Genomic DNA, 16,757 nt, shown 5'->3' with positions numbered 1-16,757 from the left:
GCCTTTCTGGCAGGGGTGAGCCTTTGACTTGGTGAACTGAGTAAAGGGCAGGAACCTCACCAGTGGAGGGGTGGGGGGCACCATCCACAGCCTTCCGCCAGAGCCCAAATAGAACAACACAGTGCTGGAAGCGGGACCCGGCTCTTCTGCCCCCAAACATTGCTGCTACTTGTTCTCAGGCCTTGGAACTCAGACCAGACTCACGCCAGAGGCCCCTAGTTCCTGACCCTTTGACCTGGGACTTAAACACCATTGCTCCCCTGGTTCTCTGACCCTTGGACTTGGACCAGAGCTAGCTTTCTTGGGCCCCCAGCTTGCAGGTGGCAGATTGTGGGGGCCAGTCTGCCTTAGTAAATGTCTTTCTCTGTATGTATTGGATTGGCCAAAAACTTTATTCACGTTTTCCCTACGATGTTGTGGAAAAACCCAGATAAACTTTTTGGCCAACACAAGATAGATAAATAGATAGATAGATAGATAACCTATTGGTTTTGTTTCTCTGGAGAACCCTGAGCCAGAGAGTAAATATGTTCGGCCTCATGGGCTGTGTGGTCTCCATCAGATACTCAGCTCCGTCTGACTCGCCAGCAGGCCTAAACAGACTATAAGCAGACAGGCAGAGCTGTGCTCCATTGAAACCTTACCGACCCAGAGAGGTAATAGGCCAGATTTGGCCCTTGGGCCATAGATTGCCAACTCCTGGTTTAAAAGAACCAGTTACTTTTTCCTCATCAGAATAGACACGGATACTGGAGAGCAGGTGATGCGTCTGCTGCAGTAACTGACCGTCCACCCCACCCCTCAGTCCATCCCATATGCCATCAGTGAGTGTCCCCAGAACACAGTAGTAATGTTCACTGGCAGAGCTGCTCCCCACCAGGGAAATCACACACAGACACACACACCCCTGCAGAATCCCAGGGTCCAAACCACACCTGTGTGCAGCTACCCTGTTTCGCTTTGGAGAGGATGAACTCTAGTATCCCCGGGCCCTGGGGCAGCCCGTCCAGTGAACAGAGCATCAGTCTGTGGGTGCTGAGTATCATCAGTCTGTGGGTACCAGTCCCATCTCTGCCACTTGACCTATAGAAGGGAGGCGGGGCCAGGGGCCTTCCCCTCTTCCTCATCTGTCAGGGGGGTTGCAGTCCTGGCCCAGGACTGCTCTGCATTGGCTCAGAAAGTCAGAACTTGCCAGAGAGGAGCACCCTTACCTGCCTCACCTGGTCCCCTGTACTGACTCTGTCATCCTCCCCCTCATTTGTCCCTTGTGCTCTTAGCATACACTAGGGCACAGCTCTGTGTGAAATGCTTTAGACACTGTGTCTCTTTTAAGCCCCACCACAGCTCTATTGAGTGTAGGGGGTTGTTATCCCCATTTTTACAGACTCACACGCCAAGGCAGAGAGTGGGGGAGCAGCTTGACCCCCAAGCTTGCGTTGTGAGCCCGTGTATCCCTTGTCACACCGCCTGTGCCTCCCGACCTCTGATCTCTCCCACGTTGAGTGGTTATTGTTGTTATTTAGTCGCTCAGTCACGTCTGATTCTTTGTGACCCCATCATGGACTGTAGCCGGCCAAGCTCCTCTGTCCATGGGATTTCCCAGACAAGAATACTGGAGTGGGTTGCCATTTCCTCCGCCAGGGGATCTTCCCAACCCAGGGGTCGAAGCTTCGACTCACATCTCCTGCATTAGCAGGCAGGTTTTTACCACTGAGCCACCTGGGAAGCCCTGGTTTGAATGGGGACCACCCCAAACATGGGGTGCGAACTCATCCTTGTCTTTGGAGGAACAGCTCCCCACCAGGGGTTGGGAAACAAGACATCTGATCTGTTTAGAATTTCTGTTTCACTGGGGGTGGGGGGTGGCTTGAATGGAGCCAGAGAAATCAAGCCTGGTTTTCTTTTCTCTCCCATCTTGCCCCACGAGGGCGTGAAAACCTTTGATTGTTTTTCTCTCCCAATAATTCCCCACGCCCACCCCAAGGTGCGCGTCGCCCCAGGTCTGCTGCTTCTGAAGAAGCTGCAGCCTCACTTCCTGTCTTCCAAGTGAAACGGGGCAGTAGAGGGCAGCCGGGGGGGGACGGGAGACGCAGCCAAGATCCACACCCCACGTGCCGAGAGGCAGCCGGGAGATAAAGCACGTCCAGGGCTTTGTACTTTGCCAGAGACAGGATAATTTACTTTTCCCTCCTCTGGAACTTTGCAAAGGACCCTCTTTAACTCGCTGGGTAGATAAACAGTGTTTGTTGCAGAGAGGACCTCTCCCTACTGATGACTGACTCTTCCCTTCCTCTTCACCTCTGCCTGGGGCTCGTCGATTTTCTTACAGCCCGAATCCTGCTGGCCCTAATTGGGTTTCTTATCACGGAAAGACCTCCCCACCTCAACCTGAGACACCTGTACACACCAAGATACACCCCACGGCAGGACCCATTGTGGCCCTCATGCCCAGACTCTCTCCCTCTGCTGCCCCCAGAGCCACTGGAACCGGCTCTCCAGAGGCCGTTTCTCTCCATCCCTGACTCCAGACCCCTCCAGCTCTCGGCTCCCACTGGACTCTCAGCTCCTAAGCTTCCTCTTCCCTCCTGTAGTTGAACCGAGCTCTGCGCTGGTTTATTCAGCCCCAAACAAATGGCTCCCTCTTACCAATCCATTTCCACCTCTCCCTGCCTCTGAAAACTTGCCAGCCAGCCCGAGCTTGGCTTGTTTTATTGTCGTTTTCTTTCCCAGGCTTTTAAAAATCCTGTTTGTCCCAGTCAGTCAGAGTGAGCATCGCCCTCCCGCTCGGCGCCAGTGAGGGACCGTCCACTCCCTGTCTCCCGCCGGCCCCTGGAAGGGCCTCCCAGGCCTTCCATCAAAGGCCCACGCTGTGGGCTTTCCTCCCGCAAGGGTGTGTCAGCTCTCCTCCCACTGGTGACAACCTGCCGGCTTTTCTTGGAAAGCTCAGATATTGAGGCTGCCCGCTTATCTGAAGCACAATCCAGTCTGAGCCCTCTGGACCAGAGAAGGGGGTCCTTCCCAGGTGTGAGGTGTCAGTCTGGGGGCCTGCCCGGCAGACCCAACAATCACACTGTCTGTCTCTTCCCAGCCATGAGTAGGGCTCGATGGATGCTCAGGACGCTTGCTAAGGGGATGGAGAGCTTCCTGACGCTGTGGGGGTCCTGGAGCGTTCCTTCTAACAGCAGGTGTCAGAAGTTTCTAGGATCCCGAGCTCTTCAGGAGCTGCTTTCCGTATCTGTCAGCATCTCCTTAGCCTCTTTTTCTGCTCCCTCCTATCACTCGCCTGATGGCTTCCCAGTGGCTGGCAGGCTCCAGTGAGAACCTGAGGAGGGGTTGCAGGAACAGAAGTGGGTTACTGCAGTGGCCTGGGGATGCAGGACAGCAGAGGAAGAAGTCGGGGAACTCCACGGTCAGACAGCCCTGGACATTGCCCTCTGGGTTCAGACAGACAGCTCCTCGGGGTCACGTACACTCTGGGAGCTCAGCCTCCATGAACCTCGCTCCCAGCAGTGAATGAGAGCAACAGTCTCCACCCTTTTTGGCACCAGGGACCAATTTCATGGAAGATGGTTTTTCCCTGGACCAGAAGTGGGGGAGTGAGGGTTGTTTCAGGATGATTAAGGCACATTACTTTTATTGTGCACTTTATTTCTAATCCAGTGCTGCCGCCAATCTGACAGGAGGTAGGGGTCCGCAGCCCAGAGACTGGGGACCCCTGGATGAGAGCTTCCTACAAGGCCCCAGGGCCCGTTTACCTCCCTGAGCTGTGTTTCCTGTTTCTGGCATCGAGGACCTGGGTCATAAGAGGGACCACATATGGTTTGTTCTGCTGCACACCAGGCGCCGTTAGCCCCATCCTGGGCCCTGGCCACACAGTAGTCCAGCAGGGAAGAAGGACCTTAAGCAAAGAGAGAGCAAGATACACGGAAGGATGGAAGTCAGTGGCATCCAGGAAGAGGTATGCCTCGGGTGATGGCAGAGGCAAAGCTGGTGTATGTCAGTGGGCTGGGTGGGAAGCCTTCAGGGTCCTCTACCTGGCAGTCTGTCCCGCTCGCCATTTTGTGAGGCGACAGCCAGGCTTATAGGTCTGTGTTGACCTCCAAGTCGATGGGTCCTCCACCTGGCAGTCTGTCCCGCTCGCCATTTTGTGAGGCGACAGCCAGGCTTATAGGTCTGTGTTGACCTCCAAGTCGCTGAGCCCAGGACACATCACAGAAGGCATGTCAGGGCTGTGTAGATACATCTGCCATTCGCCCCTGCACCTGATGGCCCCGGGCTGCTGTGCTTGGCCAGTTATTTTAAGACCATGTTTTGGGTTTTTTGGATTCACACAGGGGTCAGCAAACTAAGGCTCACATGCCAGCCCCCTGAGGCTTCCCAGGTGGGGCTAGTGGTAAAGAGCCTGCCTGCCAATGCAAGACACTCGGGTTCAATCCCTGGGTCAGAAAGGTCCCCTGGAGAAGGGCATGGCAGCCCTTTCCAGTGTTCTTGCCTGGAGAATCGAATGGAGGAGCCTGGCAGGCTACAGTCCATGGGGTCACAAAGAGTCAGACACACTGAAGCAGCTTAGCACAGCCCCCTCCCTTTGTTAATAAAGTCTCACTGGCACGTAGCTGTTTGTTGACACTGCAGTGGCAGAGCTGAGAAGTTGTAAAGGCAAAACTATAGACTGTCTGACCTTCGCAGAGGAAGCGTGTGTACCCCTGGTCAGCCCTCACTTCTTGAGGCCTTTTATTAACCTCTTGGCCCTTCTCAGCTGCTCTGGGACAAGAAATTAGATCAACGAGTTTGCAAAGTAAAAGCAAACAGGCTTTCAGTGGGAGGGGGCAGGGTCAAGGGCCCTCCCATGGGTGACCAGCGGAAGCTCAGTGCGTGGGCTTCCTGGCATCATTCTCTTTTGCCCGTGGGACTCTGCTTCCTTCTGGAGTCTACACGAACGCGCGGCAGCATCTCCTCCTGCAGGACGCAGGAGCTGTGTGGCACGGGTGGTGTGCAACTTGCCATGCTCTGAGCCCCATGCTCCCTGCGCCTCTGTCCTCGACCCCTAAGTGGTGGCGTTGACTCACATCTCATTGGAGCTCCGATTCCTGAACCAGTGCAGGACGCTCTCACCTTCCCGCCCCTTTTCCTAGAGCTGCTGTCGGGACACTAGAGGCTGGTCTGGATGCCGAGTTGCCACCTTGTGCTTCCCCAGAGAGATGAGAAGGGCCGGGCCTGCAGCCGTGAGGCAGGCATGCTCACTGGTGTGCCCAGCAGCCCCGAGTCGCTCTGTGGCCCATGTTCAGTCTCCCTGGGATGCATCAGGAAGTGGGAGATGCTGTTGGCAGCTGTGGGCTGCTGGTTGCCACTACAGTGGGGGGACCATCAGTGGAGAGTTTCTAATCCCCCCAGTGACTAGAACTTTTCTGCGTAACCACCTGTGCCCCTTAAGATCCCTTCAAAACCTTACGAGCTCAACGGAAGTTCTCCCTGTATTTGTAAAATCTGGTTTCTCTTTTTTTTTTTCCTGCACATCCTCCTTGTCTTCGTCTACCCACCGTCCACAGTCCCCCGTTAGGACCTTGTGGATCACTGGGAGACCTGTGCCCTTAGCTTAAGGTGTCAGAACAGGCCATGTTAGTTTGGGAGAGTGGTGTGGGCCTGATGGCAATCAACCGGAGGTCATCTGGCTTCATGACGTGCAGTCCTCCCTAGGGTTCTGAGCGTCAAGATGGATCCAGAAGAAATGACGTTGAAGGGTCCCTTCTGTATGTGTATGGATGTGTCAGAGGAGGGGGCAGGCACTGAGTGGAGGTGCCAGGGGCTGAAAAGTGGAGTGGCCCCCCCTTCATTCAGCCTGCTCGGGAGGTCTGGCCATGACCTGGCAGCGGACATCATGAGGGCTGTGGGCCAAAGGGCAAGGGGTACCTCTGCCCAGCACACCATGCCCATCCTGGATAGGGGGTCCAGCTGCCTGCCCTGTTTAGCATGGGAACTAACCATACCCTTTCCTGCCTCATAGAGACCCCAGGAGGGTGCAATTCTAATCCAGTATGAGAGGGCTCAGAGTCTGGTCGTGAGGGGGAGTCCTAGGAGTGGTCCTTCTCTGAGCAAGCAGCAGCAGTGATGGGCAGAGTTACCAAGTATCAAAAGGCATCAAGTTATACCCACATTTAACACCGACTTCAGACTTCCTGGATGCTCTCACCCTCATTTCCTATTTTCTGCAGTTACCGTGGAAATATCGGGCACCACAGAGACCATTGCAGGAAGTCAGATACGCAGCAGGTTAATTCTTTAATCAGATGTAAGCCCACCAGAAAGAGGCTAGGTTTTAGAGGAAGGTTTTTTTTTCTTTCTTTCTAATTTTTTCCCCCCTCTTGAATATTTTCTGTACTGAGACTAACACCAAAGGGTGTTAAATTGGTTCTGAATGTCCAGCTCTGGCTGCCCACATTCTTGTAACGATTTCATTAGCCTGAATTATCCACTTTATTTTCTTGTAATGGGATTAGCTGTACTTGAGGCAGCTGAAGACCAGAGGGGGAGAAAGGTGGTAGGGAGAGCGTCCGCCACGTATTCCATTAGCTCAGCCCGGCAGAGGCGTGGAACCCACCAGAGTGCACGCCCCAGGCCGGTGGGCATGTCTAGGAGCTCTCCTTCCAAGAGGAAGAGGGGACACGCGCTGTCCCAGTGGGCTCGCTTGGCCCGAGGAAGACGGGGGAGCCTGGGTCTGGCTGAAGGATGCCTCCTTGGGGACAGTTCTTCTGATTCTCTTGTAACACCGGTAGGGCACGTGGAGAAGATGGAGCACTGCTGCCTTTTTCAGGGCCCCAAGAGTCACACAGTCACATCTGGCCCTCTTAACCTCTTCTCCTTGCAGGAAACGCCCGGGTTCCCCTCGGGAGGGGCCCTGACCTGCCCTGCCTACTCCTTCTCAGCTTTGACCTGGCACATCATAAGAGCTTGGGAAGGGTCACTCTCGTGGCCCCAGTACAGATCTGTGTGAAGACAGGGGCGTTACTGATAAGACAGCTTCCCTTTCTTCCTTACTTGTGGGACCATGATGTCAGCAGCCCCTGTATGGCAGGCTAATTGTTCCCGTTTTACAGATAAGGAAACTGAGCCTCAGAAAGCTGACGTCAGGTGCAGGGCTAGAATCTGAAGCCACGTCTGACTCCAGACTTAGATTCTTTCAGCGATGCTGTGACTTGGCCCCTCGTGGTCAAAACTAGACTCATTCTGAGCAGTCCCCCACTTGGCATAGTCCCAGGTGAATTCGAGGTTTCACCCAAGTGTTCAAGACAAAGACCTTTCACCTGGAGGTGTATGATTCTCTTACTTCTCTTTGTCTTCCAAATTGGACTTCCCAACTGTGTTCCTTGGAATACCAGTGTCTTGGGAGATGCTTGTTTGAAAGGAGGAAAGATTCAATGGCTGGATGAGCTTGAGAAACGCTGTTTTCTCTCTCGCTCTTCTAGATCCTGCTTGAGATATTTTAAAGGCACTGACAAGGTCTGCAGCCAAGAAGCTTGCTGAGTTCTGTTTAGCCAGATCTCTCCTACATGTATTTAATTTCAGAAGTTTTCTTACACAAAATACCTATAAACATCTTTCGGGACAAATTTGAAAAATGTTGTTTTTTTAAAAGTTGCCTGTTATTTCAAAAGTCTTTTTTTAATGGCATTTTCTGCCTGAAGCCTGTACTTGGATCTAACAGACAATGTTCAGTCTGGGGCTATGTCCTGTAGATGGTAAGGCGCAGTTCATGTGCATGTGTGCCACCCACGAAGACGTCCATGCCTGGTTAGGTGCTGCATGGCAAATGCAATGGAAAAACCCCCTCGTCCTCAGGGAGCCCAGGGGCCCAGGAAGGGTAGGACAGGGGCTCAATCTGGGGTAGTAAAGAGTGGAGGAAATTCAATCACTTGGGAAGTAGACCAGCCCTTCTGATCACTTAGGATCGAATCAGAATAGAACCTACATGTGGGGATGCTAAAAACGGGGAGTCGGGTATCTTTGGCAACTCAGCACTGAAAATGTTTCGACTTTGTTACCAGTATTTGAAAACTCTATTTCTTCAAAGAGTCTGGACTGCAGACCTCTTTAGAAAAAAGATCTCCCAGCTGGCTGTTTGGGATGGGGCCGAGGGGTCCCTGCCCACTCTGATGGAGCAGTGGTCCTCAACCTGGGCAGGCGCACCCTCATCTGGAGGGCTTGTTACCACCTGGACTGCCGGATCTCCCCCAGTTTCCGATTTCAGAAAGAGAGGAGTGGGCTGAGGCTTTCTGACAAGCCTCCCAGGTGACACTAATGCTACTGGTCCAAGAACCGCCCAGAGTTGGGACTTTGCCAGTTTGCCCCAGCTCTTGGCCCCCTCCTGTCGTCTGTCTGGCCCCAGAAATTTTTGACTTGAGGGCCAGCATTCTGTCCCTTACATTGTCCTGGCCCTGGCACATCTCAAGATGTTCTTATACACCTTCCTCCCTTTCTCTCTCTCTCTCCCCTGATTATCAGTCCAGCCTGGAAACGACTCAGCCAGGGTCACACAGGCAGCGAGGGCAGAGCCGGGCCAGGGCCCCTCCACCAGAACCTCTCGGGAGAGTCTGGGTTCTGCCTGGAACGCAGGCCCTGAATCTGATTCAGAGATACCATTTAACTGCTCATCCCCGAGAGGGTCACGCCTGCCTGCAGAGGACCCTGTGAAAGGCTATTGAGAAAAGCTAAGCGCTATCCTCCACACCTCCTTTCTCCCTTTCTTGGAAACCAGGCCATTCTTCAGCCTCCAAGAGGCAAGAATGAAAGGACTACTGTGCTGATGGTGATAAGGTAACCTTTCTACATCCAGCTCTCACCGTGATGAGTGGTGAGTAATTGGAAAGTTCACTCTAAAAGGCACTCTTTAAAAAGCGAGCGAGAACAAAAGGAGGAGGAACAACTCTGAGCTTAAATATGCTGCCACGAACCAACTCCCAAACCCATTGCCTGCCCCCTCCCCACCACCACCCCCCACAACAGAGTAGAGGCCCGATTGGGGTCAACACACACCTTTATAACCTTTTGGGGGAGCGGTCACTGCAGGTGGAGCCTCGCACTGAGACCCTCTACTCCTGGCTGCAGCTTGGCCAGGGTTGTCTGGGGGGAATGATGTCGTTGCTCTCTGACCCAGCAGGGCAGAATTCTGAACCCCATTGTCTGGGCTCTGGTCCCTTGGTGAGTAATCCTGCCCCCGCCTCCCCCGACCCCCGTTTTGCCGCTGTTACTCACTCCCTGCAGTTGAAGGAATCCCTTTGGCTACTTTGGAAGGAGCGTGGACCTCCAGGGGCCAAACGATCCCTGTGATACCGTGTGGTTGTGGAACATGAGAGAGTGTCCTGAGGACAGAAGGACTGCGCGTCCTGGCCTGGCCCCAGACACGCTGATGTCTGTCGCAATAGCGTATGCCTGGTGTGAGATGATCAGAGCGAAGGAGGGGGACCTGGCGCTCACTGAGGACTCGGTCAATGTCAAGTGAGTGTTTTTGTGAATGTTTACAGGGTGTTTTCTGTGGGCTAGGCACAGGCCAAGGTTCCGCAGACGCAACAGAGACTAGACCCTGCTGTTTTAGAGTGTTCTTTCATCTCCTGTGGTTCTTTCTGAACGGCAAGGGAAAGACAGGTAAACAAGCCATTCCAGACAGTGCTCAGGGGTGACAGAGAGTGGCTGGTGCGGCAGAGGAGCAGCGTTAGAGTCTGGGTTCTGCCTGGAATGCAGAAGGCCTCATTGAGAAGGTGGCATTCAAGCTGAGACTGGATGACAAGAGGGTCGATCATGGGAACAGCTCAGCACTGAGAGTTCTGGGTTATGGGAAGAGCAGGGTCGTAGGTTCTGAGGCTAGGCCAAGCTTGGTGGCTTCAGGAGCAGGAGGAGAGCCAGAGTGGTCAGGTTAGCCTCCGTTTCCCAGTTTATGAGTCCAGAGGATTGGGCGAGGCAGCCTCGGCTAAAGGCTTTGCTCTGTACACATTCCAGAAGCTGGAGGTTTGGGTGATGGGTCATGTTGCCCGGCCTCCCTCGGTTGCAGAAACCCACCTGTCCTAGATGGAGGGATGGGTTTGTCCTTAGGTGTCCATTCAGCCCATCTGTCCCTCTATCCTGCTTCAGCTGGGGCCCTTAGCATCATGGCAACTCAGTAAGGAGAGGAGACATGAGACGGGACGCCGGGCGAAGCAGCTGCCAACCTGCCACATTCACTTATCTGGTGGGAACTACTCCATGGGTCCCTGAATTCACGGACGGACTCTTCATCAGCATGCGGGAACAGAGGGAGAGTGGTGAGCAGAGATCAGAAGCCCCAAGCTGTGGACACTAAGCAGTTGAGATGGGAAGGGGATTGATCCCAGAGTCCTCTTTTTAGACCCTTGGGCAGCGGTGGGGGAGCTCACAGCCTGCCTGTAGCTCTTACCTGCCAGCCCAGGATCCCTAAGAACAAAGTTGATGTCTGGCACACCCTCACCTCTCACCTGGCAGCTTGCACAAAGAGCCCTTTGGCCAATTATTGATAGACAAGGCAGGCCACGCAAATGCCCAGTGAGCAGAGGCTCAGGGACAGACTGCCCACTTGGAGTTCAGCCTGGCTCGTGACCACCTGTGGGACCTTGAATAGGTCACTTCACCCCCTGTTGTAGGTAATGACTCAGGGGTGACCTTGGAGAAATCACATAGTTTGAGCCTCAGTTTTTTCCATCTATAAAATGGGCACAGCAGTGCCTAGATCATGAGGCTGTTGTGAGATCATGTGCAGCCCATGTGTAACACGCTGCAGGGCACGTGTCACTGAGAAGGACCGTAGGAATGGATGGATATGTCATGTGTGTTAGAGAATTGCTGGTGGCAGTGGTATACTGGAAAGGCTTCTAATACCAAGAGATTTAGCCCTTTTTTTCTTGGCTCTAGAAGAAACAGAAAGAAGCCTGCAGTTTATTCTTATCACAAAACCAGCCCTTCATCTCTTTCTTGTTCAGACCACAGTGTTGTTCCAATTCTGGATCCCTTGGGTGGCAGCTGATTTCTGCCCCCTCACCCCCGCCCCCACCCACTCAGTAATGCCTTGAGCGCAGGTGGAGAGATGTCAGACTTCCCCCACGTGACTCAGCATTTCTGCTGGGACGCTGGTTCCTCCAGTGGATCCACATAGGAGACCAGTAAGGACTTGTGTCCTGGGAGCAGAAGGGCCGAGGCTCCCTAGGGCGTGCCTGACCTCCACTTGGTGTCAGCGTGCAGGGCGGAAGGTTAGCCTTGCATGAAGCCTCCAAACCCAGGCATCAGAGTAGCTACAGAACCATCAGGTTCGGCATCTCTGGAGGGCTCTCTCTCTCTCTGTCTCCCCATCACTTCCTTCCCCTCCCCAACCCATCCCATCACTTCAGTGGAGGAGAGAGAGGCTGCTTCATCCTTTTCAGTAGCAGAGCCAAAAATACCCCCCCCACTCCCCACCCACCGAGCAAAGTTGCCATCCAGGACTGCAGCAGGTCTCGTCACAGAGCCTCAAGGGAGAGGATCCCTACACACATGCACACACAACGCGCATGCACACACACACACATGCACACACACACACACGTTGTGTCTACATTCAGACCTTGTGTGCAAACAAATTTGCATGCCTGGACTTGTTTATGAGGCCCAGGCATAATTGGCTTGCCTCGCTCCACACCTCAGCGCCCCCTCCCACCTCCCCCAACCCCTACTGCACCTCGAAAGAAACGAGAACCGTGACAACAAACTCCAGTTGTTGAAAGCCCACGAATCCCCTACCAGCCATGCGCTCCCCCGGCGTGGCGGAGACGGGGGTGGGGCTGCGGCGTGGGGGGAGTGATGGGTGAACTCGGGGTGAATGAAATAATTGGAAAAGTGAGGTGTGAGTTTGTTACTGAAGTGTGAGCGTGGTGGGGGAGGGAAGGCGGGCCATGTTTAAAAGCCCGGTATGTCCTCTTTATTCACAGCTTCTGATACAGTAATTGCTATTTTGTGGTTTCTATTATCTACACAGTAGGGAGCATCCGTGTCTCCTTCCCAAGCGGTAGAGTCTGGGCTTGGGGAGGGGCGGGTGGGAGGGTGGGGTTCCTGGGTGCCCTGTCATCTTCTCCCTCTCTGGTTCCCTGGTGGCCCTGCCCAGCCTCACCCAAGCCTCTGCTCCCAGGAGACACACACAACTTCCTGCAAAGGCCGCTCTTAAACATGGCTCCGTGGGCTTTGCTGTCAGATAAGAACCTTAATAATGGTTGGTATTTATATATCGCTTATCTCCAAGGAGCTAAAGGTACTTCATTGATTTTCTCCGCCGCCCCCCACCACCCCCCATCCCACCACACCAACCTTTTTTCTTTTTCTATTTTAATTCCCTTTCAGTATCTCTCTGAGATCATTAGTATCGGCTTTATTTTCTCCCACACAGTAGTTTCAACCAAAGCCATCCACGTCCCCAGCAGCCTTTCTCCGCCAGGAGCAAAAGCTGGCTTGGGTTTCGCGTCCCGGGCCGTGGGGCTTAGGCGGGCCACTTGGCCTCTTTGGCGCTTTAAGTTTTCTCATCTGTAAAAACAGGAGGCAGCGACCCTTAACCCACAGCTGTTGTACCTGGAAACGGTATGTTTAAAAGCCCTAGCACGTCACAGGCACTCTGTTGGTCGCTGGGGTGACAGCCACAATGACAGTGTCTTGACACTCCAGCCATTCATTCTGGGGCTTCACAGGTAGCGGTTCTAAGATCTAAGCCTAATCTTCCAGCTGTTTCAGAAGCCTGCCCTCTCTCTTGTCACATTCTCAGAAGGAAGGAACAGACGGGCCCACCATCGCCCCTTCCCGGTCCTCCAAAGGATGCTGGGGTTCAGTCTCTCAGTCAGGTCTGAGTCTTTTACGACCCCATGGACTGTAGAGCACCAGGCTCCTCCGCCCATGGGATTCTCTGGGCAAGAATACTGGAGTGCAGGGCCATTTCCTCCTCCAGGGGATCTTGATGGCCCAGGGATCAAACCCATGTCTCCCGCATTGCAGGCACATTCTTTACCATCTGAACCACCACAGAAGCTCCCACCCCCGCAAAGAATAGTTTTGGTTTTGTTTTTTAAGCTCCTCAGGTCCTGGGACAGCATTTCCTTGGCCATGCAGATGTCTGTCTGGACAGCCCAAACGGGCTGTGACCTCCCCATCAGCCCACCGTCTCCCTGGGACAGGACCCCAACTCCCTGGTCCCTGCCCTCATCCCTTATGGATTGAGGCTGCCCTTCCATCCAGGCTTTCCCAGCCGAGCTCTCATATCCCGCTTCTCCAGGCCACGTGAGCATGGCTCCTTCAGCTTCTCTCCATCAGCTTTATTCTCCACCTTTTAATTATTTTCCTCGCCTTTCTCCGGACCCTCAGCTGCTTACCATGCATAGGGCGTCCACAGCTTGCAGTGCTCTGCGGAGAGGGAGGAATTAACCTCACCAGTCTCTACCTCTGTCTGTCTCTCGTGCACGTGCATGCACACACACACACATGTGCGCACGTGTGAGCTCCCCTGAAAGGAGCCAGGCACAGGAGGTTGGAGCCCCTGTGGGCAGACGCAGGGGGTTTGCACACAGTACAGAGGTGGAAGGAACTGGAACTCAGTCAGCCGCCCTCACTGTGATCTCAGGCAAGTCACTGGACCCCTCAGAGCCTACACGGGGCGATCCTTGCCCCCTCCTACACTTAGCTTTCCTGCTTCACGCCAGATAGGACCACACCCCAGGGACAGAAAGTCCCTGCTCCTGAAAGTGGTCCCCTCCAGATAACTGAAGGAGGTGAAACACTGGGCAGTGGAGAGAGCTCCGGATTCACATCAGACAGTCCCCGGCTCACTCTCCAGCCCTGCTGCCTACTCGCAAGAAGCACTTGCCTCCCTGAACCTCAGTTTCCTCATCTGTTAAATGGGCATGGTGAGACCAATGATAATGAATGTTTGTGCTATTGGTGTGTGTACCCTGTGGCCTGGTTCCTCCAGCCTCCAGGTTTGGGTGTGATGTCCCTAGTGGTCGTGTCCCCCTTCCACCAGGGGTACTGTTTCTTCATTCCAAAACTACCTTCAGACATCCACGCTGAGCCAGGCCCGGGGTGCCTAGCCACAGATCCAGTGATGAGCAAGATAGAAAGATGTGGTTTCTGCTCTTGCAGAGCTGGGTTCCAGCCTCAGAGGAAAGCAGAGAATTACTCGGGTGTCCGCATGGCAGCACCCTGAAGCACAGTGGGCCCTCGAACCCCAAGCAGATCAGCCAAGGCTGTTGCCTTAAGTCAAAGCCTAAAAGAGCCTGGAAGCTGGGGCAGGAGTGGAGGGCCGGGCGGAGAGACCAGCACACCCATAGGTTGTGTCTGTCCAACGCCCAGCATGGCCTGGACACATATGGGTGCTTGCCAAGGCCCCCCTGCGCCAAGAGCCTTCTCAGACCAGGTTTGGATCCATCCGGTGCTCCTGCCCCTGCAGCCCCCGTGGCTTTCTGAAGAACTTGGGGCCAAAGGGCTGCTTATATTTACCAGAAGGGGCCTACCAGAAAGTGTGTGTATCCCCTGCCTTCCATGTCCAAGGCCAGCCCTGGAGGAGGCGCTAGGGCTTCGCTGGAGAAAGAGGCAGCGTGTCTGTTGCGGGGCGCGTCGGCCTTTAGGTGGCAGAATAAAGCAGGGTTTGTGGACTGGGCTCCGCTGGGTGCTCTCCCACCTCACCGTCCTGCTCGTCCCCACCTGCCCAGCCTCCGGGCCCTTCCAAGTCGGCCATGAGCCCCAACTGGGGGTGGGGGTGTGGGGGGTGTTGGGAAGACTGACAGGGTGCCCCCCAGCACCTCCCCTTCCGGCAGGCCAGCCTCCTCACCAACAGCAGCACCCCCACCCCCTGCTCAGAGAGAGGCCAGGAGGGGGAGCGAAGCGGCCGGGCGCGCGCCAGGGAGACGTGCAGATTCATTTTGAGGCCTCATAATGCCGCATTTACACACCATCCTGCCTCCAGAAATTGGGCTGGCCGATGCCTGGTCATGCTGGCAGAGCCGCGGGTTAACTCCTCGGATTTAGCTTAGATCATTTCACGAGAGCTTACGGCCTTTACTGTGTTTTTTTCGCCCAATCGGTCTCTGGCCCTGAGGCGTCCTAGACCATCGTGGGTAGGCGCGTATGCCCTGGCACCTGCAAGTGTGTGTAGATTTTCAAATAAAATAATACCTCTCTTCAGATGCCGCACACATTAAATATTTATCGGCAGCAATCTTGTCTGTATATGTTTGATAAACGGACCTGAGGATGGGGTGGGGGCGGGGGGAGTGGGACGGGGTAAAAGCAAGGGAGGCCCCATCCTTTTGTGCCGGAATTTCTCAAAGTTATCCTTTTGGGGCAGGGGGTGGAAAGGAGGGGAGGGGCTGGGGGGATGGCCAGGGACCGTGTTTACCTGTCTGATCCCTGTTGGGAGGGGGCGGGGGGGGCGAGCCATTTTCTCCTCCAGCACTTGGCCTGACTTCGCTTAGCACATATCAAAACTCAGAGGCAGGTGGGAGAAGTGGAGTTCAGAGGGTGTGGCTGTGTGTCATTCAAGCGCCAAGCACTGAAGAAGCATTTCAGGTCTCGTGTCTGGGATCAGGGACTCATCCTGCGTACACAGTGCGGCCGTGGAGCCGATTTCAGGTCAGGAGACTGTGCTGACCCCGAGTCCGGGGGCTCCCGGCGCACACACATGAGCAAGCCCTGGCTGGTCAGATGTGCAGGAGGCTGGATCCCCGCCCCCCACCTGCTGAACATTTACCCCTGCCCTCCAACTCCCCAGGGGCAAAGGGAGGATGAGTGTGTCCACCCATTAGAAAGGAAGGGAAAAGTCTCCGTCAGCCAAGTCGTCCCCGCTGCCGGCATGATGACCAAGGCCTGAAGGGAGGAGGCCACCCACGTGCCCCCGCCGGGGCACATGCTGGCCAGGGGGGAGCTGGCACTGACCCGAGTGTGTGCACACCTGTCTGTGCACACGTGTGTGGTCTGTAAGCACCCCACTCTTCTGGCTGGCAAGGATCAGCGAGTGGGGATCGGTCCTGGCCCACCCTCATGTCTGCCCCTGACCCGGCTCCAGTGCAGGCAGTTCTGAAACTCTCATGTTTTTGTTCCAGCACCTTTGGGGAGCTGAAGACCGTCCGCTTGCCAAAGAAGGTGACCGGGACCGGCGCGCACAGAGGCTTCGGCTTCGTCGACTTCCTAACCAAGCAGGACGCAAAGGTGAGACCGGGGTCCCTCCCACCCAGCTTCTCCTTTCTGGACCATTTTGCCAAAGAAGCAACAAGGCCTCTTAACAGATGTGGGTGCCCCTACCCACCCCCCACCGATGTGGGTTTTCTCTCCCCTCCTCCCCACAACCCTGCTAATTTGTATGATGTCTTTGGAAGAGAAGACCCTGGGTTTTGTGTTGGAGGAAGGGGCAGTTCAGGGTCCCAGCTACTGCAGGTCAGACGGCAAACATGGGAGACAGTGTGGAGAGTGTGGAGGGGAGCCGGTGGGTGGTACTCAGTGAAGAGGCCACCAGACAGCCCAGTGGGAACCCCTGGGGTCACCTCTATGCCCACTTCTTCCCACTGGTGCCTGGGGCTTCTGTTTTGTGCTGGTTTCAGGTCAGGCCAGGCAGGCGCTGCTGTGTGTAAGCACGGGTGCAGAGCTACTTGGAGAGAGCTTTTATTTTTGAAGCAAGGCGGCCTCTCTGGGTTTGGGGCTTGGTGCACGGGGGTCCTGAGTCCTCATCCTCTCTCCCCAGCAGCAGAGAGGGCAGA

The 16,757-nt window shown here is 54.9% G+C and overlaps 1 protein-coding gene across 2 annotated transcripts in view; it reads left to right on the top strand.

Moving 5' to 3' along the window:
* The window catches only part of RBM19 (RNA binding motif protein 19), a 121,432-nt gene that overhangs the window by 69,856 nt on the left and 34,819 nt on the right, over positions 1–16,757 (top strand). Inside the window, exon 22 of one of the 2 annotated variants that reach the window (XM_005691470.3) lies at positions 16,107–16,212. In XM_005691470.3, the coding sequence (XP_005691527.2) occupies positions 16,107–16,212 (106 nt within the window). Of the gene's footprint in view, positions 1–8,749; positions 8,952–16,106; positions 16,213–16,757 lie in introns of those variants that run through there. The other variant, XM_018061184.1, reaches the window with a different exon arrangement.

The sequence above is a fragment of the Capra hircus genome, chromosome 17 (assembly GCF_001704415.2).
Source record: "Capra hircus breed San Clemente chromosome 17, ASM170441v1, whole genome shotgun sequence".
NCBI classification, from domain to species: Eukaryota; Metazoa; Chordata; class Mammalia; order Artiodactyla; family Bovidae; genus Capra; species Capra hircus.
Note: the sequence above shows the minus strand (reverse complement) of the source record. Positions and strands in the feature narration are given on the sequence as shown.